At 35.8% G+C, this 24,778-nt stretch overlaps 1 protein-coding gene across 1 annotated transcript; it reads right to left on the bottom strand.

The window, feature by feature from the left end:
- Positions 1–939: 939 nt before the first annotated feature.
- LOC143020486 (uncharacterized) lies at positions 940–23,740 on the bottom strand. Its single transcript, XM_076176910.1, has 8 exons — positions 23,519–23,740; positions 19,738–19,928; positions 18,929–19,025; positions 17,726–17,877; positions 16,738–16,961; positions 16,077–16,263; positions 4,496–4,613; positions 940–1,009 (listed from the first exon to the last, which is right to left on the bottom strand). The coding sequence occupies exons 2-8, from the start codon at positions 19,925–19,927 to the stop codon at positions 940–942; spliced, it is 1,038 nt and encodes a 345-aa protein (XP_076033025.1). The 5' UTR covers position 19,928; positions 23,519–23,740.
- Between the last annotated feature and the right edge of the window lie 1,038 nt (positions 23,741–24,778).

Here is a 24,778-nt window from a genome sequence, read left to right as displayed (position 1 = left end):
GGTCATTTCGATTGTAATCAATGCTGGTTGGTACCTGTGTATGGGATCATGTCCACTACAATACCAGCCTCAAAATCACACAAGACAAACAATTTGATTCCAAATTGGTTCCTTTTCGTCTCCATATACTGCTTGAAAATAAGAAGTCCCTTGAATAGCACAAGCGATTCGTCTATTATCAGCTTGCAGAAGGGTTTGAGAAATCGGCTTTACCGTTCCTTTATCATCATAAACACATCACATATCTTCCACATGCGGTCGTCTGGTCGAGGTTGTGTATTCGTGGCAAAGTGACAAGGTCCTTAGTAGTGTTTGGAACCTATTTCTTGACATGAATTTCCCGAATGTTGGTGTACCCAGCAACGGTTCTTTTTTCCAATAGTCGCTGATGACATGTTTCTTTGCGTGTGTCATCAGAATAATTAAAGCAAAGAACACAAAGAGTTTCCTGACTGTTGCGTCTTTCCATATCCTGAGGTGCCTGTGTGTATTACTTTCTTCTGAATTGTCACTCTCCTGTGTTATGAGATAGTTATGTTGTAGATTAGTCTTCTGCACTATTTTGTCCATTACTTCATTGTCAAAGAAGGCTTCCAAATATTCTGCTTCCGTTCCATCAGGTCCAACGAAAAAAAAAAAAAAAAAAAAAAAAATTGAAGTCACACCTGATGAGCTAGAATCAAAATTGTGAATGTGAGGCTCAAAATCATGACCATCACTCCAGGAAGAAAAACCCACATTGTAGTAGGGGTTCGTGTCAGGTGGTGTGGGGGTCGGTACAACTCCTTCATCCTCACTCGAATTCCATTCATACTCTCTCCCCGATGCACCAGGACCATCGATGTCTCACTGCTGTCGTCTGCTCGATGATCGTGATTCATGTCATCATATGATCCAGAATTGCCATCCGCTCTTCTTGATGATAATAGCAAAGTTTGATCACTTCATCACTTTTGACCAATGCTGATTTGGGTCCAAGTATCCGTCATTACCGCTAATTATGTGTGACCTAATACAAAAAGAATACACAATATAGCAATAATACCATAATGTATTCCATTATAATGATCATAATGATAATGATGATTATAGTGATAATAATACTGACGATAACAATGATGGATGACAATAATAGTGACGGTAATGATATTGATAATGATGATGATAATGATGGTAAGGATAATGGTAATGATGATACTGATGATAGCTATTGTGATGAAATAACGATGAATGAAATAGCAACTCTAATAGGCCAGTTGACAAGAGAGGCTCTAAGTGACAAATGGATCTTATAACTATAACAACATGCAAATCGTGAAAATCAGAAAGATTCATAAGACAAAACACATGCTCCCAGACAACCATGCCAACAAAAGTGTTCTATCCCACACGAGAAATATTAGCACGGTGTGTATGGTTTGTCGCTGAAAGCCGACCCTGCTCGCCTCAAGTCCACATGAATCTGTAGGCGACGTGACGTCATAACGTAATTTTCAATAAGGTGGACAGACCGAGTATATATACACTTTGCAAAGTACTACATAAATTATTTCAAACATATCTTTCAACAAGTATTTCTACTACTGTACCACGAGATGATAATAGTATATTATGCATTAGGCATGCTAAGAAACTATGGGGAAAGAGAAAAACTGCAACCCTAACATTATAAAGCGAGATTTTTTTTATTGTGTGCATGATATTTTCATGCCTGACTTTATTTCTTGTGTTTCAGTATTATTCTGTACTGTTTATTCATATTCCTAATCTTGCCATATAACTTTACTAAACAAGAAACTGTTTTCGAAAAAAAAAAAATATGAGCCGTTGCTCATTAGTGTAGACTAACAAATCAAAGCAATAGTTTAGCTAAGGTTCAAGAAAAAATAACAAAACTAATTATGTCTTATCTAATGTATATGGCTTTGTGACATTCTTGCCTAAAAGATAAATGAACTGGTGGCTACTTTGCTCAGCTAATCAGAACATACGAGTGTATGTTGTTCACAGTAACTGATATACTCCACTCTTGACAATTGAATCTTTACTGATTTTTTTTAGGATGGTCGCAGCCAATCAAGTGATTGATAGGTGAGTTGCCAAGTATTAATATAATGTGATTATAGTAACACGGCATTTGCCGTTGGCGGTGTATATCTGTCACATCCCATCCACGGCAATTGCCGTGGACGACAGTGTAAGGGTTAACCTAAAATTCAATATTTACTAATTCTTTTTCCTTGTCTCTTTTCTTCGTTATTTAATCTATTTTTTTTTTATCTACCAATCTCTGCCCATGACGTCACGGCGCATGCGCAAAAGACAACAAACCGGAAAACGACAAACGATTAATTCTTTTGAAATTAATTCTTTCTCCTTCTTTTCTTTCTGTCTTTCTCTATCTTCTTTGTTATTTAATTATGTTTTATCATTTTTCATCTATCAATCTGTTTCTTCGTTATTCATTTTTTTTTCTTTTTTTTTTATCTACCAATCTCTGCCCATGACGCCATGGCGCATGCACTAAAGACAGCAAATCCGAAGACAACCAACGATTAACCTAAAATTAAGAACTAATCCTTTCTCCTTCTTCTTTTTCTCTCTTTCTCTCTTCTCTGTTACTTTATGTTTTATGTTCTTACGTTTTTTTTTCTTTTTTTGTCTATCAATTGCTGTCCATGACGTCACGTTGCATACGCAAAAGACAACAAACCCGAAGACGACAAACGATTAACCTAAAATTCAAAATTAACTGATTCTTTCTCCTTTTCTTTTTCTCTTCCTTTTTTTTTTTTTTTTTATCTACTAATCTCTGACCATGACGTCACGGAGCATGGGCAAAAGACGATAAACCCGACGACGACCAACGATTAATTCTTTCAAAATTAATTCTTTCTTCTTTTTTTCTTTCACTTTTCTCTCTTTCTTTGTTATTAATTTTATGTTTTATCTTTTTTTTATCTATCAATCTATTCATTATTTGACTTCCTTTTTCTTTTTCTTTTCTTTGATCTTTTTTATCTACCAATCTCTGCCCATGACGTGACGGCGCATGCGCAGACAACAAACCCAAAGACGACCAACGACCTAAAATTCAAAATTAACTAATTCTTTCTCCTTTTCTTCGTTATTCAATTTTCTTTTATCATTATTTTTTTTTATCTACCAATCTCTGCCTATGACGTCACGGCGCATGCACAAAAGACAACAAACCCGAAAACGACCAACGATTAATTCCTTCAAAATTAATTCTTTCTCCTTTTATTCTTTTTGTCTTTCTCTCTTTTCTTTGTTATTTAATTCAATATTTTATATATTTTTTATCTATCAATTTATTTCTTCGTTACTTATTTTTTTGTCTCCCAATTTCTGCCCATGATGTCACGGTGTATGCTCAAAAGACAACAAGCCCGAAGACGACCAACGATTAATTCTTTCAAAATTAATTCTTTCTCCTTCTTTTATTTCTCTCTTTTCTTTGATATTTAATTTTATGTTTTATCTTTTTTTATTTATCAATCTATTTCTTCGTTATTCAATTTTCTTTTTTTTCTTTTTTCATCTACCAATCTCTGCCCATGACGTCATGTTTTATATTTTTTTATTTATCAATCTATTTCTTCGTTATTCAATTTTCTTTTTTCTTTTTTCATCTACCAATCTCTGCCCATGAGGTCCTGTTTTATCTTTTTTTATTTATCAATCTATTTCTTCGTTATTCAATTTTCTTTTTTTCTTTTTTCATCTACCAATCTCTGCCCATGACGTCACGGCGCATGCGCAAAAGACAACAAACCCGAAGATGACCAACGATTAACCTAAAATTCAAAATTCATTCTTTCTCCTTCTTTCTTTCTCTCTTTTCTTTGTTATTCAATTTTATATTTTATATATTCTTATCTATCAATCTAGTTCCCCCCGTTACACCTCAACACTTCTCGTACAGGTTTTAAGCTAACCTGTACATTAACATCTAATTGTCAGAGGTGGGCGCGTTCCTCGGTGCGTTACGCTTTAGTTTGGCAGCGATTAGAGCTCCCAAACCATTAAAGGTTAAGAGGCAGGTTCATACCGAAATAAAGGTCCGGTAGGCCACATAGTATACCGGCACCTATATTGCTTTAATAGTTAGGGATCACTAACCGCGGCCAAACTAAAGCGGAACGCACCGAGGAACGCACCCAGCTCTGTTAATTGCAGTGTAGGCTAATCTGTCCTCCGACTAATTTGTTTTGAAAGCTTTGTAGTTTCTGAAGTCGGGTTTGGATAAGGCGTTGATAGGGACGTAAGGTATTCTGTTATGGGCCTTGCTAAGGCTTTGTATAAGTGCACCCTGGTTTTCTTCTTCGTTCCTATAAATCTTAGTTTTGTCGCGATAATAACTTTTGCTTGTTTTAACCTATCGCTGACATGTACCGTTGGATCAGTTTCAGTAACTTGCCAGTCATTGAGAATTCTATAGTTTCGTCTCGTGCGGTTTTTAGTATTGACTTACTTGGCAATTGATATCGCTTCGAATCTGTTGTTGGCTTTCATTTGCCATTTCTCTTCAAACTCCGTGATCTGGTTGATCACCCTTTCCGTTTGTTTTTCCATACATTTGGTTGATATTCCTGGATTGACGATCATTTGTGTTACGTCATCCGCATACAGGACTGATGTTTGCGATAGACACGATCCCATTGTTAAGGAGAAAGTGATCACTTTGGTGTTCTTTTAGTTTGATTCTTGCACTACGTCTCGTTGGGAATCAACATAGGAAACTGAAGGCGGATAATTCTCAGTTTTAGCTCGGCATACCAGACTTTGTCGAAGAGCTTATTGACATATCGAAGTACTATTGTGCATAGCGGCGGAGCCAAGTGGTCACCCCCCCACCCGCCCCATTAGCCCCCCAACTGAAATGAGCATCTTGAACATTTAAAACACTCATTAGAATAATTGTATTAAGTGGAATTTTTAATGGCCAGGTCTAAAAATTTGTCAGCCATCAGCGCTAGCCCTACCATTAACCCCCTCCCCATCTGAAATGAGGACAAAAGTGGATAGTGAAAAAGATCTCGGCGTAATTATCAGTAACGACCTCAAATCATCCAAGCAGTGTATTTCAGCCTCTGAGAAAGCAAATAAGATTCTGGGACTGATTGCGCGATCTTTTGATTTCAAAAGTCCATCACTCATTAACAAGCTATATAAATCGTTAGTTCGTCCACATTTGGAATATGCTGTTTCCGTATGGTCACCGAATCTCATTAAAGACATTGACAGATTGGAAAGAGTACAACGGCGAGCCACAAAACTGATTCCAAATATCAAAAATAAATCATACGAAAATCGACTAAAACATATTAATCTGTTTTCCCTAAAAAAAGCGTAGACTCAGAGGTGACTTGATACAGGTCTTTAAAATTCTAAAGGGAATTGACAACATCAAAAGTGACCAAATTTTTACATTGAATGAGAATAAGACAAGAAACAATGTTCTTAAACTCACCGGAAATAGATTCAATTTGGAAGTAGGTAGAAACAACTTTGCCAACCGTGTAGTTAATGAATGGAATAAACTTCCTGCACAGGTAGTGCAATGTAGTTCAGTTCGAAGCTTTAAGAATCATTTAGATAAATACCTAAGTAAGATGCTGTAATGATTATAATTTATCTTATATTATTTGTTTTTGTTTTGTTATCATTTGTCTGTCTGATTTTTATTTATTATTAATTATATGTCAATTTATTATTATTTACTATTTAACTGTTTGTTTATTATTTAACTATACATATGCATTTATTTATGTATTTTATTTGTTATTTACATTATTATAGTTTTTATTTATTATTTTATTATTAATATGATCTTTTTTCTCGCATCCGACCTAGATATGGATCAAAAGGTCTCCTGTCGGCATGCTCCGCCTTTGTAATCCTTTGTAATATATGTGTATTATTGCGGCGTTATGCAAGTTCAACTGCTTTCATTTTATATGACCCACGCCTCAAATCACCTGTAACCCGTTGTAGAAATGTCACACATTACAGATAGCCTATCTGAAATGTGTGACATATATATGCATAGCCTATCTGAGATAGACTATGCAACGAATCAGGGCGTGGCCAGGCGACAATAGTATTCCCAAAGATTAGACCAGGGGTTCTCAAAGTGGTCGATCGGAACATCCAAAGGGTCAATGAATAGCCAAGGGGTCGAAAGGGGGTCGATGAATAATCAGGGGGTCGGTGAATGTTTACTGCTGGAAGAGAAGAGACCATTTAAAAATAATTTCAAACTACAAAATTACACTGGATTAATGATTATGCTAATAAACATTTTTAGTTAATACCAATGATTGCTTTAATACCGATAATATAAAAGTACTTTATAATAGGTTACAATACATTATTGTAGTGGAATTTACACACACACACACACACACTTTCAACGAACGGACGGCTTGAAGAACGTTCTGAAGAAAAGTGCAGATTGTGGATCCCAACGCAAAGAGAAGTGCCTTTTTGTATTTACAGGGTGGGGGGAAATTGCTCGTGGGGTAGTGGGAAAGTAAGGAAAGAGGAGAAGGGGAGGGATTGCTGGGAAAATGGAAGGTAATGAGGAAGTATAGGACTTGGTCCAAACAGACCGCCGTAAAGTAAACAAACGACCACAAGACGAGCTGGAGGACGACGGAATGTCTAATAAGAATGTAAAGATTAGAAGTATAGATAGGAACAATACAGTAGAAAGTGATGAGAATATTTTCAAGGGATTTAAAGAGAGTGGGGGGGACACAAACCCCCCCCGACTGACAAGACTAGAGAAGAAGGTTGATAAGGTGATCGAGGACTTGGAGAGTAGGTTAGGTCATATGAACACCATTTTACAAAGGGTTGAAAGATTGGAAGAAGTGGCGAATAAAAACTTAACTGATGAAATAGAAGACCTAAAAAGACAGTTAAGAGAGGTAAAGGTGGAGAATGAGGAATTGAAGAAGAATAGTAAAGAAAACAGAGTAACGATAGCTAAAGAAAGTAAAAATTGGAAGAAAACCCAAGAAGGAAAATAAGGTTTCATTCACTGACATAGTCAAACAGCAATTGAAAGAACATACTGAAGACTCAGTTATTAAAGTGATGAGACAAAAGGAGAATATAGTAAGGGATTTAGCAGACAAGAAGAAATGTATAATTATATTAGGAATGGAAGAGAAACACAACACAGATAGAACCACAAGAATCAAAGAGGAAAATGAAAAAGTAAGCCAATTACTAGAATCAGTTCAGGAAGATGAACCAGAAATTATGAAACAAATCGAAGAGAAATTTAGACTCGGAAAGTATAGCACAGACAAGACCAGACCAATTAAGATTAAATTCAAGTCACAAACAACGGCAGAGAATATCTTATCCAAAACAGGGAAACTAGCAACAAGTGAACAATACAAAAAGATATGGATAAAAAGAGAAATGAATAAAGAGGAAAGAGAGGAAGAAAAGCAGAAAAGACTGGAAGCTAAGGCAAAAAACGAGACCAGAACGGAGTCAGAAAAACAAGAATTCTACTGGAGAGTAGTGAACATGAAACTAAGGAAGTTCGACATACAAAAGAAAAACATAAGGGAAACAGAGAACACAATGGAAGTGGCAGAAAACTAAGAGTGTCTTACACAAATATAGATGGATTAATAACAGGATTGAATGAGCTGAATGATTATTTGAAAGAAAAAGAACCGGACATAATGGGAATTGTAGAAACAAAATTAAAAGGCCCACTACCACCCAACAGTGTAGGACATGATGCATACAATTATTGGATTAGAAACAGAGAGAAAAAGCAAGGGGGTGGAGTTATGTTCCTGACTAAGAAGGATATAAACGTGAAAGGTGTCCTATATGGAAAGAATACAGTAGAGATGATTATGATAGAAGTGGAAGACAGAGATAAGAAGAGCATAAAATTTGTGATCAATTATGTGCCTCCGAAAACAGCCTCATGGGAGGAGAGTGAATATAAAAGTATGTTAGAGGACACAAAGATAGCATTAACTAAAATAATGGAAGACGGAGGAAGAATAGTTATGATGGGCGACTTTAATTGCAAAGAAATCTGCTGGGAAGAAAATGACAGTAAAGAGTGGTGATGACTCATGGGGAAATGCTCTACTTGAGAGATGATGACTGACGATTCAATGACACAATGGATACAAGTGAACACTAGGTATAGAATTGAATAAGTACCATCGAGGCTAGACTTAATAATTACATCTGAACCTAGAATAGTGGACAAGATTGAATATAAAACACCAATAGGTAAAAGTGACCACATATTGATTGAACTGGAACTTAATGAAGAAGAAAAATATATGAAAAGAAATGAACAATATAGAAAAGGAAGAATGATGTATGAAAAAATCAAACTTTGATAAAATAAGAGAATTCTTCCAACAAGAAAACTGGGAAGAAATATACAAAGAAGAAACAACAGTGGAAGAATAATGGAATATTTTGACAAAAATTTTACAAAAAAAGGAGTGGAAAAGTATGTCCCAAGACAAAAACAAGAAAAAGAATATGTAAAATGCTGGTACAACAAAAGTTGTAGAGAGTTAAAAGACAAAAGAGACAAAGCCTGGAACAGATGGAAAAAAGACAGAAGACCTGAAAAATGAAAAATATATACTGGTTATAGAAATGAATATGTACAAAAGTGCAGAGAGGAAAAAAGAAAATATGAAAAAGATGTTATAGAAAAGTGTAAAGATCAACCAAAACTATTCTACAGATTTGTAAACAATAAACTGAAAAACAAACAAGACTTGGAGAAATTAAGACAAGGAGGAGTTGAATACACTGAGGAAATGGACATGGCAGAAATTATGAACAAACATTTTAAATCAGTGTTTACAAGGGAAAATATACAACCTGAAGAGATTGAGTGGAAAGAAAAAGTCCCCCCTATGGAAGAAATAGAAGTAACAAAGAATGAAATATTGACACACTTGGCAGACAAAATACATAGCATAATAAGCAGTTCCTTAAAAGAAGGAAAAGTTCCAGAAGATTGGAAAAAAGCAAATATAGTACCTATATATAAAGGAGGAAATAAAGAAGAACCTACCAACTATAGACCAGTCTCTCTCTAACAAGTACAATAGCAAAAATTTGTGAAAGAATTATCAAGAGTAGATGGGTAAAATACTTGGAAAAAAACAACGTACTAAATCCAAGGCAATTTGGATTCAGACAAGGACGATCATGCGTCACCAATTTAATATGTTTCTATTCAAGGCTAATAGATATAATACAAGAAAGAGATGGATGGGCTGATTGTGCATTTCTAGACCTAAAAAAAGCTTTTGACAAAGTACCACATAAGAAGTTGCTTAAGAAATTAGAATATGAAGGAGGAATACAAGGTAAATTGCTAAATTGGATGGAAGACTTTTTGCAAGAAAGAAAAATGAGAGTAGTGATAAGAGATCAGCACTCAAAATGGAATGAAGTAATAAGCGGTGTCCCGCAGGGAACAGTTCTGGCCCCAATAATGTTTGCTAGAATATATTTAATGATATGGATGAAGGAATTGAAAGCTATATGAGCTTCTTTGCAGATGATGCAAAACTACTGAAAAGAGTGAAAACTGAAGAAGATGTGTGAATCACTACAGAGAGATCTAAATAAAGTACAAGAATGGAGTAGGAAGTGGGAGATGGAGTTCAATATACAAAAAAGTGTAGTATAATGGAATTTGGAAGAAGCAAAAAACAGAATAACAGGATCATATTATTTGGGAGAAGAAGGAATAAAAAAAAGTAGAAAATGAGAAGGACATGGAGTCATTGTTATGAATAATATGTCACCTGAGAAACATTTAAACAAATTTTTTTGGAGAAACTTATAATTTAATAAGAACAATCAAAGTGGCATTTACATACCTGGATGAAGAAATGGTGAGGAAAATCCTAATCACCCTGATAAGACCAAGATTGGAATATGCAGCAACGATATGGTCACCAAGTACAAAAAAATGTATAAAAAAACTTGAAAGATTACAAAGAGAAATCACAAAACTGGCACAAACACTCTCAAAACTATCATATGAAGAGAGACTACAAAAACTTAAACTACAGACACTAGAGCAAAGAAAGAGAGAGAGGAGATTTGATAGCTATTTACAGAATCATGAAAGGCATAGAAATTACTGATAGAGAGAATCTGATAAAATGGGATGACAGAAATACAAGAGGACACGGAAAGAAAATAAAAAAAGACAGCTATAGAAGAGATTTGAAAAAGAACAGCTTTCCTCACAGAGTAATAGACAGTTGGAACAAGTTAGATGAGAAAGTGGTGTGTGCAAAAACAATACATGAATTTAAAAATAGTTTAGATAAAATGAGATATGAAGACGGGACCCCACGAGCATAGCTCCCCTTCCCGTAAAATACAACTAGGTAAATACAACTAGGTAAATACACACACACACACACACACCTCTCATGGCGCTGTGGTTAGAACTCTGGCCTGCCACTACGGAGGTCCGGGTTCGACTCTCGCCCGGGGCTGAAATAATATCAGTATCGCAGCGCTGAGGGGTGTTACTCTAACTCTCGTGGGCGGGGAGTTGGGGGTGTGTGTGTGTGCAAGGTCATAGCATTACCCATAGATCGGACCTACGAGCTCTGAGCTCTCTTCCAGGAGGGAAATAGCTGTCGATCACGAGTCCAACACGTGATCCAAAGACCAAGTGAAAAAAGTGAATACACACACGCACACACATATATATATATATATATATATATATATATAAATATATATATATATATGTATATATGCTGGTACATTGTGACAAGTTGATGAAGGTGGAAAAAGAAGTCACGGGTCTATTTCCGAGTTCCTGAGTTTATTCCTGACCGGTTTCGCTCTATGCTTCTTCAGAGGAATGTGACTCTGGAGTGAAGTTGGCGGTATACATAGTCTAAGACCGCGTTCCCCCCTTGGAGGTGGGTTCCGTTTGGTTGTACAATGGTTTATAATTTTTAATACAATGAACAATAGTGATAATACAGTATACAATAAATTGTTGTGATGTTATTATAAAACAGCTCCGGTGTGTGTGGAATGTTGATCGAGAGTGTAACAGTGTAAGTGAAGTGAGTGGTGTAAAAATGTGGGAATCCTAAAAAGTGTCATAAGATAACTTATAGTATTAAATAATATAAAGATAAATATCCAGATAAAAATATAAAAATAGAAATAAGAATAAATAAATAAAAATAATAATGTGCTATTTTAAAGTGACATGACATCTCATCGCATATCGTTATTATTTTTATTTATTTATTTTTATCTATATTTTTATCTGGATATTTATCTTTATATTATTTAATACACCACTCACTTCACTTACACTGTTACACCCTCGATCAACATTCCACACACACCGGAGCTGTTTTATAATAACATCACAACAATTTATTGTATACTGTATTATCACTATTGTTCATTGTATTAAAAATTATAAACCATTGTACAACCAAACGGAACCCACCTCCAAGGGGGGAACGCGGTCTTACTCAGACTATGTATACCGCCACCTTCACTCCAGTCACATTCCTCTGAAGAAGCATAGAGCGAAACCGGTCAGGAATAAACTCAGGAACTCGGAACTAGACCCGTGACTTCTTTTTCCACCCTTCATCATATATATATATATATATATATATATATATATATATATATATATATATATATATAAATTCGACGCACCCAAGTTATATCACATTTGACCTCTGTTACACTCCAAACTTCATCATAGTTCTCAACTCTTCTTAAACTTTTCTTCGCATTCATTCTTATCGTCTACCCACGTTGATTTTTTTCTGTTATATTTGAGATGGTGCCAATATGAATGGATCGTAATTATATGGAAAACAAGATATAACTAATATCAATGACTAATGAGACAGTAATTTCTTAAAGACGCAATAGATGATGAAATCAATTCAGATTAATTAAATATAATAAATTGAAGTTTCAATTTTACAGCCTTCGTTGTCCGTGCAAGTTTGGTATGTAGTGTTCATAAGCAAGATGCATATTTTAGGCGAAATTGCGTTCTTGGCAACTATAAACTTCAATCAGTTTGATTGGAAACACTGAGGAATTTTCGTGGTTGTTATTCATGCAGTTTCAGTTTGGTTGGTTGTGGGTTTGTGATTTTGTACATGCTGAGGTTTTTCAACTTGCTGTTTCAATCTTGTAAATCGTTTTCCCCACATGGAGATGATTTCACTTCATGTATCTGTTTTTATATTGTGATGCTGCTATTGATATATGGGCATTTTTATGTATAATTGTACAAAAAACTGTATATGTACTTTCCACTGTTCTTGTTTCGTTGTGAAGCACATGCTTTTTCTTAATTCCACAGTTCCACTAATAACTATACAGGCTCTTGTTTCTTAAGGATGTTTTCTATTCGTTTAGTGGTTGTTGCTCGCAGCACATTAGCGCAGGGGGACCCGCTCAGTTTTGAGTCCAATATTACCAATATTGGATTTTAAACGAATCCAGCGACCCTATCAAGATGACACTGTTACTATACTATAAATGTTGTTATTTGATAATAGTGATATTGAGAACGCCAATAATGTTTTATATGAATTTTGTGTTAAAAGACAAAGAGGAAAGATAGAAATGTTAAAGAAGAAATATTAATCTCTTCTTGGAGAATTAGAATCAATGTAAAAATTAATAAGCTTAACATATTTCTGTAACAAAAGTCATCAAAAGGATGGAATACTTATACAAATATTTAACCTAAGCTAACCTAACCGAACCTGATTCAGTTAAAACCTAACCAAAAGTGAACCTAACCTACCTAATGTATTTCCCAATGGTGACAATTGACGAATTAGTCACGAAGTCTATAAGTGGTCCGAATCAGCTATTGCTAGCGAGGGCTGAATGAACCACGAAAATGAACACAATTTCTGATTGTTATTGTGTTATATATAGGGCCTATAGTACTTAAAGAAAAATTCGTCCCACCCCCATTTTTAATCATGTGTTTTATTTTTCCTAATTCCCCACAAGAGGCAACAAGTTAATGACGACGATCAAGAACCTAGTTCTACTGAAAATCCGGAGTTGGAAGAGAAGGTGGATGAAGACAATACCCAGAAAAACACAAGACGTCCTCCAGGGCCAAACAACATCAGCCTGCTGCCAGATAGTGGGCCTACCTGTCCTGATTTGAAGAAATATCCTTCACACATGCAAGGTGGTCAGACAAGATCATTCAATAAAAGATAGCACCAACAATATTCTTGGCTTGAATATTACGTGGTCAAAGATGCAGCTTACTCTTTTGCTGAACAATCATTCACCCACAACGGATTCAAGAATTGGAAGAAGGCAACCATGTCTCTGAAGGCTCATGATACTTCAGCTTGTCATAAATTTGCGATGAAAGCTTGGGGAGAATTCAAATTGTAGAAAGTTACAGGGGCAACAATTTATCAAGCCATTGATGCCGGACATGCCAAGACAGTGGTGGATAATCGGCGGTACATTAAAGCAGTTATTGATGTACTTCTCTATACAGCATGTCAAAATGTTGCCCAGAGAGGGCACAGAGAAGGGAATGAATCCGACAATCGAGGAAACTTTTTGGAATTACTTAATGTGCTAGCCAAGTATGATCATACAGTTGCAAAAAAGTTAACGGTCCGGGGAATGCAAAATATACTCACCACGACATACAGAATGAATTACTTGAAATAATGGTAGGTATGATCAGAAAGGAGATAAGTGATGAGGTGAAACAAGCAGTGCACTTTGCCATCATGGTGGACGAAACGAAGGATATAGCGAAGAAGGAGCAGATCTCTATTGCTGTGAGGTATCTCCATGATCAGGAACTTCATGAAGAATTCTTGGATTTCACACCGGCTGAAGGCCTTGATGCAGAATTGTTACTCCAGAAGATAAAAGAAACTTTAGCCAAATGTAAAATTGACCACAATACCTGTGTCGGTCAGTGCTATGATAGAGCGGCAGTTATGTCGGGTTGCACCAATGAGGTCCAAGAAAGATTCAGAAGAGATGTTTCACAGGCTGTATACATCCACTGCTATGCTCATAGGCTAAACCTCGTTTTAGTTGACTGTGTAAACAATATAAGGTCAATCTCTGAGTTTTTCGTCACAATCCAATCACTGTACAATTTTTTCTCCTCGTCGGTGGTGTATCAGGAATTTTAAAATTCCAAAAGGAGCTGAACCCAGAAAGACCACATATAGAACTCAAACGGTTATCGGACACCAGCTGGGCATGCCAACACTCAGCCTGCCAAGCTGTTAAGAGGACCTTACCTGGCATCGTTGCAACCCTAAAACATTTAATGGAAGGGGGAAATGTGGACAGGGCCAGTGGACCAAGGTCACTCACTGCCCTTCTGGATCACCATTTTGTGACGAATCTGGTGTTCATGGAGAGTTTGCTGCATTTGACGAAAACCTTGTCAGTTCAACTCCAGTCCCCCAATCTCCAGCTTGCCTCAGCAGTTGATTTGGTTGAAGCAGTGATGTCTAGTCTCACAGAGATGAGAAACGAAGAGAGCTGGGAGCAACTACGAAATCATGCTGAAGAATTGTGCCAGACTGTAGGGATTCGCAGACAACTTGCACGTCAGAGGCAAAGGGCAGCCCCACGATACTTGGATGAGTTTGTCATAACATCCGGCATAGGACAAGATGATGATTCGAATGACTCCGATGTTACCAAGAGACGGATTTACTACTCCGTGATAGACAAGTTTCTCAGTGAGTTGAGAAGAAGGTTTTCCGGCGATGCATGTCAGGTACTTATTGGAGTATCTGCCCTCAACCCCAATCATCCAACCTTTTTGAACAAGGAAAAGCTATCGAGAATGGCTGCAAATAAAGGGGTGGAGGACAAAGATCTATCCGTAGAGCTGCACCAACTAAGAAGGTTGATTGCCAGAAAGCAGGAGCAGGGAATGGAAGTGGACACACCTATGCAACTTGCCATCATGCTCCAACCGTACAAAGATGCATTCATAGATTTGTATAAGCTAGTGCGTATTAATGTTACTCTTCCAGTTAACTCAGCATCATGTGAAAGAAGCTTTTCGTGCCTAAAGCAACTGAAAACCTACTTGTGTAACAGTAGCGGTGACAAACGTACCAGTAATCTTGGAGTATTAAACATCAATTCCCAAAGAGCAAAGATGTTAGACAGGGATATGATTATCGATGCATTTGCTGCCAACCATAGGAATAGGCGTATCATTTTAAAGTAGGTGGAACGATGTATTTCCTGAGATATATCATCGTGAGTTTCTCTTTTTTTTTGGAATCCATGAAATGTCAAAACATCAAGGATTTACTAGCTTTTTCATATGAAGGACACTGAATAAAGAAAACATGTATTTCTATATGCTTTTAAAACTATTCTTAAGGAACAACTTGCAATTAAGTTTAGCAAGAGGATTACATTTTTGTTATCGAAATATGTAAATAGTTTCTAGGGAAGTGCTTAATTATAAGTTTTTTGTACTAAGATTAGGTTTCAGTAAGTACTGCTTGCTAACAAGCTTGCAAGAAATGCATAGTATTAGAAATAGATCCAATTCGACGTTTATTTATTTAAATGCCTACTAAAGTAAGACACAAGGGATATAACAAAAAAAAAAACAATCATGCAGAAACATGTGAAATAGACAGTGTAAACACCTATAGCTAATAACTTCAATAAATTACGTTAGTGATCATTGTGCCCAAAACCATATTTCAGCACCCTAACAAGTAAACCAAAATAGGGTCGATATATAGAATCTTGACATTATTAAAAACAACCCCACAATGGCCCCCATATACCCGGGTTATTCGTTTAATATAACAAGGGGCATCTGATGCACTTTCAACAATCTCAAACTGTAAATAAGAATAAAAAATTATTAACGAAAATGATGCTATTCATTCCTCATACATATCACCAGTATTTCGATATCAATATTCATTAAAAAATAGTTCTCTTAGACGAAAGATAAAACATACCAATCCAGACTGTAGACAGCGTTGTGGATTTGAAACCCCGTTTTGCCTCCGCATCATCCTTGCTCTTCCAGCCCTTCGTTCCAATCCAGTTGAATTTGACCTGGAGCAGGTGGCTTAGTAGCGAAGAGCCCATCCTCCTGACGCAGTCCCGTAGGTCAAAGCCTCCAATCAAGCAGAGCTTGTTCTCCTGAAGTAGAAGAGGTATTACACAGAAATGAACTATGAATGACAAACTTAAGCAGAGACAATTATTAGAAAGAGAAGCCGGGTTAGGGAGCAGGATGGAGCCTAAAAAAGTATTTAAAAGTCGAATAGCAATAATAAATTAAAAACAAAGAGACACCTACTAGAAAATAACTGCAGCAACAAAATATGCCCTCTAAAATGACACAATCGTAGTTGGGTCAGAATTACCAGTAACAATCCTTAAAATGCTATTGTATGTACTCGTGTAAAACATGACAATAAATAAGGTACGTTCTACAGACACTAGACAATATAAGAAACTTTGGTAAATACAATATTTGGACAGAGTCATCATAATTTTCTAACAGAAGTAATTGGCAAACGTTTAAATGCATCTGAGTGGTACTCCTTTTTTGTCGTATATTAATCTAGATAATTTCAGAAAAGCTAGCGTACATTGAAAAAACATTCTTACCAATATCTTTTGGTGTGTTTTATCTTCATTTAACCAGCCCTCGAATACGTCAAACTCCTCTAAGGAGGTGAGTGGCAACTGCATTGGAAGCTCAGCGTCATCAACCTTTCCGCTCGTTTTATTGAGCTTCTGCAGCTCTGCCCTGCAGGCTCTCACCTCAGCACGTAGCTCCTCCAGATCATGTTTCAATTCCATTAAAATGGTAAGAAACTCTACATCTCGCGCTGCAAAAAGGGTAAAATACGCAAAATGAATACCATAAACTTTTTATTTTTAAAATTATCTTGCATCTTACACAAAAAAAATATTAACATTGTACTAATCTCATCCGGTTAGCATAAAAATAAATTATTTCACAACTTTTGAGAATGAGAAGTACATTCAATCATTCATATGACAGAAATGATAAGCAGCCCTTAATTGAAATTAAGTAGAATCTATATTATCATCCATAGAATCTATATTATCATCCATTAGAATCTATATTATCATCTATAATCATCCAGAAGGGCTAAGATGGGAGGGAGGGTGGAAGGGAGTTGGGTGTGGGGATGGAAAGGGTGGGAGTGATTTTATGCCTTGTTCTTTTTTGGCTACCCCCCCTTAAAGGGGGAAAAAGCCTTGGTATATGTATGTATATTATTTGGAAAAGTTATTAACTGGCATAGCTTCAAACCAGTAAAAGTTACCACCAGAACTAATGCTAAGAATAATTTTTTAAAACAAAGCAAGAAATTTTAAATATATTATTTTTTCGATAGAAATTGACTGAAATAGGTTTAACAGATAAACAGATACCTGAGTTAACGGGTGCTGTTGACGCTCTAATTGGGGTACTGGTTGGAGCTAGGCTGGATGTATGAATTAATATGTCAGACACACCTCCTGCATTGTCGAACATGATACCTGAGCTAACGGGTGCTGTTGACACTAATTGGGGTACTGGTTGGAGCTAGGCTGGATGTATCAATTAATATGTCAGACACACCCGCTGCATCGTCAAACGTGTCGAATTGCGGAATGTTCACTGACACAACTGATGGCATCTTTTGGATTGCAGGTGCTTTGGCCAACTTTCTTTTTGCTTTTGGAACATAGTCCTCTTCCTCGTCGCTACTAGGAGGGTATCTTGATCTAATCCTGCAAAAAATTCAAATCACCCCTATAATAAAGAACATGATTTTCACCATTCCTAAACAATACACAAAAAAACGTTTCTACATTAATATCCAATAAGGAAAATCACATCTGAAATAAGTAATGAAGCTGGGTATGCACCAAAAATATGGGCACACAAGTTCTAAAATTCATACAATGAATGAAGTCAATAATAAATGAAAAATGTATACCTATGAAAAGCAAATTAAAATCAATGTAATTCTACTGAATATTTTGGTCCACAATCATAGTAACTAAGTACACCTTACCTACTACAAGAACACAACAATAAAATCCGAATATTATCCCATTATATATCTCTTGTATATGGAGTAATATAACCAACTACTAAATATAAGGAATTATTTAAGGTCAGATATAAGCATAGGATTTTACAAGCAATACAAAAGTTACCCATCACCAATCAAAGCACCAATCACCTCCCACTAATTTATACTCACAAATAAAAAAATAACAGCTTCATTATCCTGCAAAATTAGGATAATATACTTACAATATATAAGGGTTTCAACCAAAATATTTCTGATAATATATATATTATCCAGAAAAGCCGGCACAAGATAAATCAGGACAGAAACTTTTCATTCATTTATTACCCTTTTTGAGGATGTCCTGTTTTGTATATCAAATCTGCCTATTATATATAGTTATTGCTCCATCTCAGTTCTTTATGTAATTCACATTGAAAATCCATGTGAACAAGTTGTATAGACACGGTAAAGGAAAATGGACTGGAGGTGAAGCTATTATTCCTGACGTTTCGTTAGACGAAACGTCAGGAATAAAAGCTTCACCTCCAGTCCATGTTTCCTTTACCGTGTCTATGTAATTCACATTGATTAAATAATAGATTGTAATATCTCTTTTTGGTTATGGTTTTGTCAATTTATCTCCCCTCACACTTCTCCTTCACTCTATTATGTAAATAATCATATTTTTGCTCGGAGTTGCAGATCGCAGCTATCTGCCAGCTATACCTGATAAGCTAAAAGTACATGAAACCAATTTATACCTTCTTGCTCCTCGTCCAAGCTCCTCTTCACCTTGGCTGACAGGGTTATCTGTCTCTTCAGCCTCCCTTGCTTTCCGTCTTCCATCTTCATATGTATCTGGAGGGCAAAAAATACAAAAAACCTCATATGAGTTTTATTGGAGAAAAATAATTTAAGATTATAGGAGAATTCTAGGGAATTATTTCAAAATTGTTCAAAGCCAATGTGATAAAGAGGCACATGTTTTTTAACTGCCTTATCAATTACAAAACCTGAGAATATTTCAAATCAAAAGATACCATAACCCAAAAAATGAACACAGATACTTTGTAACTTACTATCAGCAGTTTTAAGAACAAAAGAAAAAATCAGCAAATGAACTGAATTCAAAGGGGTGATATAATAAATAAGGAAAATAGCTGTAAAGTAAAAAAAAAACAATCAAAAGTTTAGTGGACACTTTATTATTAGAATTAGATCAAATGAAATCTTTGCAAATGAATGTATTCTAACATTCATTTACCACCAAAGAATATTTACCTTCAAGTCTCATCAAGAGATATAATTATGGGGGGAAACAATTATCTCTTATCATTTTAACTGACTGAATTTATTTATCAATTTACATATGATATATCTTCAGCATTTAAAATGTCTAAAAATAAGTTTTATACTCAATTGCAGAATCGGCAGCAACTACAATTACAAAAACTTAACTTGAATGTACCAAGGAAAATCAGAGAGGGGATATATTAAGAGTTAATCAGCCCATATGTCACAAATTTAATTACCCGGTATGTCATTCCAAGAATGATCAGATATTACGTACCTGCCGCACAGATGACACGCATCTTATGCCTCTCCCATGTGTGGTCTGGCACCACCCTATCTTTTATCATCTTTGTAATTGCTGTCAATGATTTACTCTTTGGCCACCACGTCTCATCCTGCCCCAGGATCCATCCACTGGGGACCATCTCAACAGTATTATTATTGGTGAATGCGACAATAACATACATTCTGTGGCAATTAAAGGCTAACATTAGCATAGGCATAGGTATTGTTTACAGCATAGAGAAAATTTCAAGTGGCAGCAAATAGTATTATTAATAAATCAAAATATATGATATAGTATCATAAAATCAATAATGACAGAAATATCTGAATGCAGATAAGTTCTAACCATGTTCAGAAAACAAATAATTATATTCATAGCTTACATTTTACAAGAGAGTTTAGTTTAACCTTGTTTTAGGCATTGACATTTGGTTAAATTGTGTATTACGTGAAATCATTTATTTGAAACAACAACCCTATCTATTTTTAAAATGATAATGTTTCTAGGCATCACCGAGTGAAAACTTACTTTTACTTTTAACAATAAACATTACTGGTAAAAGTGTGTATCTAACATTTGGATATTTTCTACTGCATTTGCACTGAACACTTCCATTTAAAGTTAAAATACCCACTAATAGTACATATATTTTTGTCTTTCTAAACACAGTTTAATACCTTTAATTATTACTATATTCTCAAAATATATAGAATGATGTAGATTAATTGTTTGGGTTCAAGCTAAATATAAGGTAAATACAGGCTTGAGGGGTAATAGGGCAAAAAATACTATATTAATCCATAGTATTATATTGGCATTTGACAGTTACAGTTCACTGGTAGGTCGAAAAGTGGGTTTCAGACATTCTCAAAACATGACTATTTTATAATTTTTAGTAATACCTGATATGCATTATCCCAACCTTTGGTAAAATGATTCAGCCAAATGGTATAACACCATATATATTCATATAAATCTTAATAGAATAATACTATCTCATGAAACAAAGAATATATAAATTAAGACAAAATCCCAATTTCAATGTTCTAATGTAATTTTACATAAAAGATAAAAATGACAGCTAAAATGAATGTATTAGAGGAATTGCAGCAGAGTTGGCACAATTGGGCAGTAAGACATACTTGCCTGATATGACTTTAACATTTGCTACTAACAATTCACTGTGTAAATTAGAAACAGCATGAATATTCAATTTTGAAGATTCTACTGGATAATCAAATAATAAACCTTGAGTCATGAAACGTTTATACACCACAAAAATTTCATCATTTTGGCTAAAAATATTTTGAACCAAACATACTGTGCCTTGAATTTGAAAACAGTTGTTTTTCTACTTATGACAAATTTCCCATTATGAAATTCAGTATACTGTTTATATTTTGAAAGTAGATACTGAGCTGGGACAGGTCCTTCATAATGTTGGCCTTTAGGATGAAAATGTGCAGCAACCTGAGGCTGCATTATATTTGAAATTTCTGTTAATCTCCTAATTATTTGGGGTAATGCACCACTAGGTTTTCTTAACATTCTCTTCAAAGCTCCAAGAAAATTCTCGAAAGGGAAGGATGAAAATGAATCTAGAGGTCCATGCAACTTTACATCATCAGGAAGATGCATTATAGAATGTACATTATAGGTCACAAACTCTGAACCATACAATCTCATGAAATGCTGAATAAATGACAATAGAAGCTGCTGTGCATAATCACAATGAGTTGAAGCTAGCTTGGGATTGGCTAAAATATGAACAGCAGCAGATAGAAGCATGAAATTATGATATATTTCTAGAGGAAGTCTGTCAATTAATGAAACCAAGCCTGTATATAACAGAAACAATCTATATTCAGTAGCTTTCCATCGATCAATATCATCTAAGCCACGAGGTTTTCTTGAAAATTCTCGAGGGATAAATTGTCTTAAACTTTGAAGTCTTTCAGATATACTATCTTTAACTTGTCTCCCTATTCTTACAGTCAATGGTCCTTTCAACCAAAGCCAAATCAGCTTCTTCATTACTCCTAAACACACAAGGTGCATGTAATCCAAAGGCACTTGAGACACAAGACCAACACCTAATCTTTTAAGAGGGGATTCTCCTTTGTGGTGGTCTCTCTCATGCATTTCATCAAATGCTATGTCAGTGCGCAACTGTGCATTAGTATCTGGAAATGTTATTTTCTTCTCAAAAACACCAGACTGGTTACACTTTTCACATCCAGCATAGCCAGTGTGCCCTTTAATACATTTGATAAAGGATCGTGCTGGAGCATCACAAACAAAAGCCTTTATAACTACCTGATAGGTCTTATCTTCATATTTTATTCCATTTACCTTTAACTCTATCATTTCATCAATGAAATAAGAAAGAAATTCTTCAACACTACCTGGCTTTGAATCACCACAAAATATACCAATAGCAAAAGGTTGTGATTTTGCTGTTCCTGGAATTAACCCCAGAATAGGCCAAAACTGAGTTTTGGCACTTTTAAACAGTGGTAGACCATCAATGTTTATTTGTAACTTTAGTACGACTTGCTCCAGTAAATCACTACGGTATGTCAGCTGATTTAATATACCAGTAGCAACACCAAAATGATAATACTCACCACCTTGTATTTGCACAATTTTATCAATCTTCCCTATTTTAATTAGTGTTCTTGGATCTTTAGGGAGGTATGGTAGTACTAGACTCAAAATTTTAAGTAGTTCTTTTAGTGCAATATGAGTTACATTAAACTGTACTGCCCATCTGGACAATAAATCCATCAACTCAATTTGAAAAGTCTGTGAGTCACCATTTCCATCATTATCGGATGATACATAATCATAGTCAGAAGAATCATAATTATTATGACAATCACTATCATGCAGGATAGTATTGTCTTCCTCAATTTCAAAGCCAACCATTTCTTTATAAGACTCTTGTGAAGTTTGATGTACCTCATTACTATCTTTATATTTAACTGTATTTTGTACATAAGTAGAACTAGATGGCAAACTATGTGCTACTTTCACAATGTTAACATTTTGGTTATGACTAGAATCAACAATATCCACATTTTCTGAAGACTTCTTCATAATATTTTCTAAATGATGATTTACATCATTTTTTATTTTTCGACGTTTTGTCCAAATTGACATTGCTAATTTTTAAAAATATTGAATACTAAATTGTTTAATACTTGAATTATTTTATACAGCTCTATACAGCACAATAAACAAATAACTCAGATATGCTTCAGTGATTATACCTAACAATAAATTTATAAGTAGAGCTCTAGCCTTACCCAACACAACCCACTAGTATTAGTAACAGTAACAAGTAGTATCAAATAGAGCCCACAACTGATATCAAAAAGGCTGTGGTTGAGATGTTTTGACTATAGGCCTACTAGTTTAGTAATATTAATAATAGAATTATTCTAGTGTAGGTGTAGAATTGTTTTTTTGGAGTTTTTAATAACTGTTAGGCCTACAGGCTTTTAATAAACAACACTATACATGATAATATTGCTTAACCTATTTTCAACATTCAGGAATTAAAATAAAATTTACTTAAGCTGGCGTTGATAGCTTACAACGTTATAGGCCCAGTGTCTGATAAACTGATAAAGTGCCAGACTTACACATCACTCACCCAAGGAAATTTAATGCAACAGACCCGCTATATAAAATCATTACCAAACAAACTGCTGCCACTGAAATGTAATCACTATGCTATAATGTATACGTTATGCCATTGCTTTGTTACCTGGTAATAAAGAGTGGAATCGACACAGCAAAATGAAAAATATATCAGCCCGTGAAAAAACACTCCGCTCTTGTAGTTTCTTTGGATTCAAAATGTGAGATCGGAACTCTTGGGACCATGCGTCGAAGGCTCGGACGTTATCTCCGTAGATGGAATGGCGCGAGATGTAACGTTATAAACACTGCAATCTACCTTAACCGGGCCAGAACTGGCCCATTTGTACGTTATGATTAAACGGCAGCATTCTGGTATGATAACGGTACAATTTAAAGTCGGTTATAAAATGGCAGCGTTTAACTGGCCCCGTTACGGTTAGCTTAAGGCAAAACAGAACCCGAAACTTAAAAGAGTGTAGTTTGATCCATACCACCAGTGATCATAGACGGCGGGCTGGACGAATCGTAGCTGGGGTCGGTAAAATTGCAGAGGATAAAAACGTAACTTCTCTTTGATCATATTACATGGAAATCACACATTTTAAAGAAAATAGTTCAAATAATGCAACCATATATATATAGAAGTGTGCATTTGAGCAAAACCCGTCCTTGTTTGGGTTTTGTTGTTTTGTTCGGCTTTTCTCGGTTTTGTTCGGTTTGTTCGGCAATTAGTGAGACCGTTGCCGGGGGGGATAACATTTGCCATAACTGGGCCGTACCTGTATATAAATGGCTGCGTTAAGGGAATCCCAAAAAGGCCCAGAACCGGCGCGTTGTGGCCCAGTTACGGCTGCCGTAACCGGCCCGTTATTGGACTTGAACCGGCTCCATTAAGGAAAACCTGAAAGGGGCCAGAACTGGTCCCTTCGTTGACCAATGACGGCAGCCATAACCGGCCCGTTTAAAAGCCTGTGTGCAAACACTGCCGGTGCCATTAATGTCCATGCGTACGTAACAAATGGCGTCAGAAGCGGGATCAGGTTGAAGTGATAAGTGACTTGATATCGAAGTGATAAGTGATTTGATATTGAAGTGATAAGTGACTCAGGTGATCATGGATGTCACCGGTGATGGTAAAGACAGAGAAATTGAAGGAAAGCAGGAGTCGAGTGTCATGACGTCGAGATGACACGGTGTTGCACCGAGAGGCTACAGAACATGTATCTCCTCAGTCAGTGTTGCTCTTGGCACAACGCTCAGTGGCCGAGATGTTGAAACAGCAACAGCAGGTCATGGCAGATATGCTTGCGATCCAAATGGATAAACAAAAACAGGTCATGACTGAAGTGAAAGAGGAACTGAGGGCTATTATGGGGGAGAGCAT

This window comes from Oratosquilla oratoria, chromosome 40, assembly GCF_046742065.1.
Source record: "Oratosquilla oratoria isolate Oo_2021 chromosome 40, ASM4674206v1, whole genome shotgun sequence".
Lineage (NCBI taxonomy): Eukaryota > Metazoa > Arthropoda > Malacostraca > Stomatopoda > Squillidae > Oratosquilla > Oratosquilla oratoria.
This window is presented reverse-complemented; position numbering and strand designations above follow the sequence as displayed.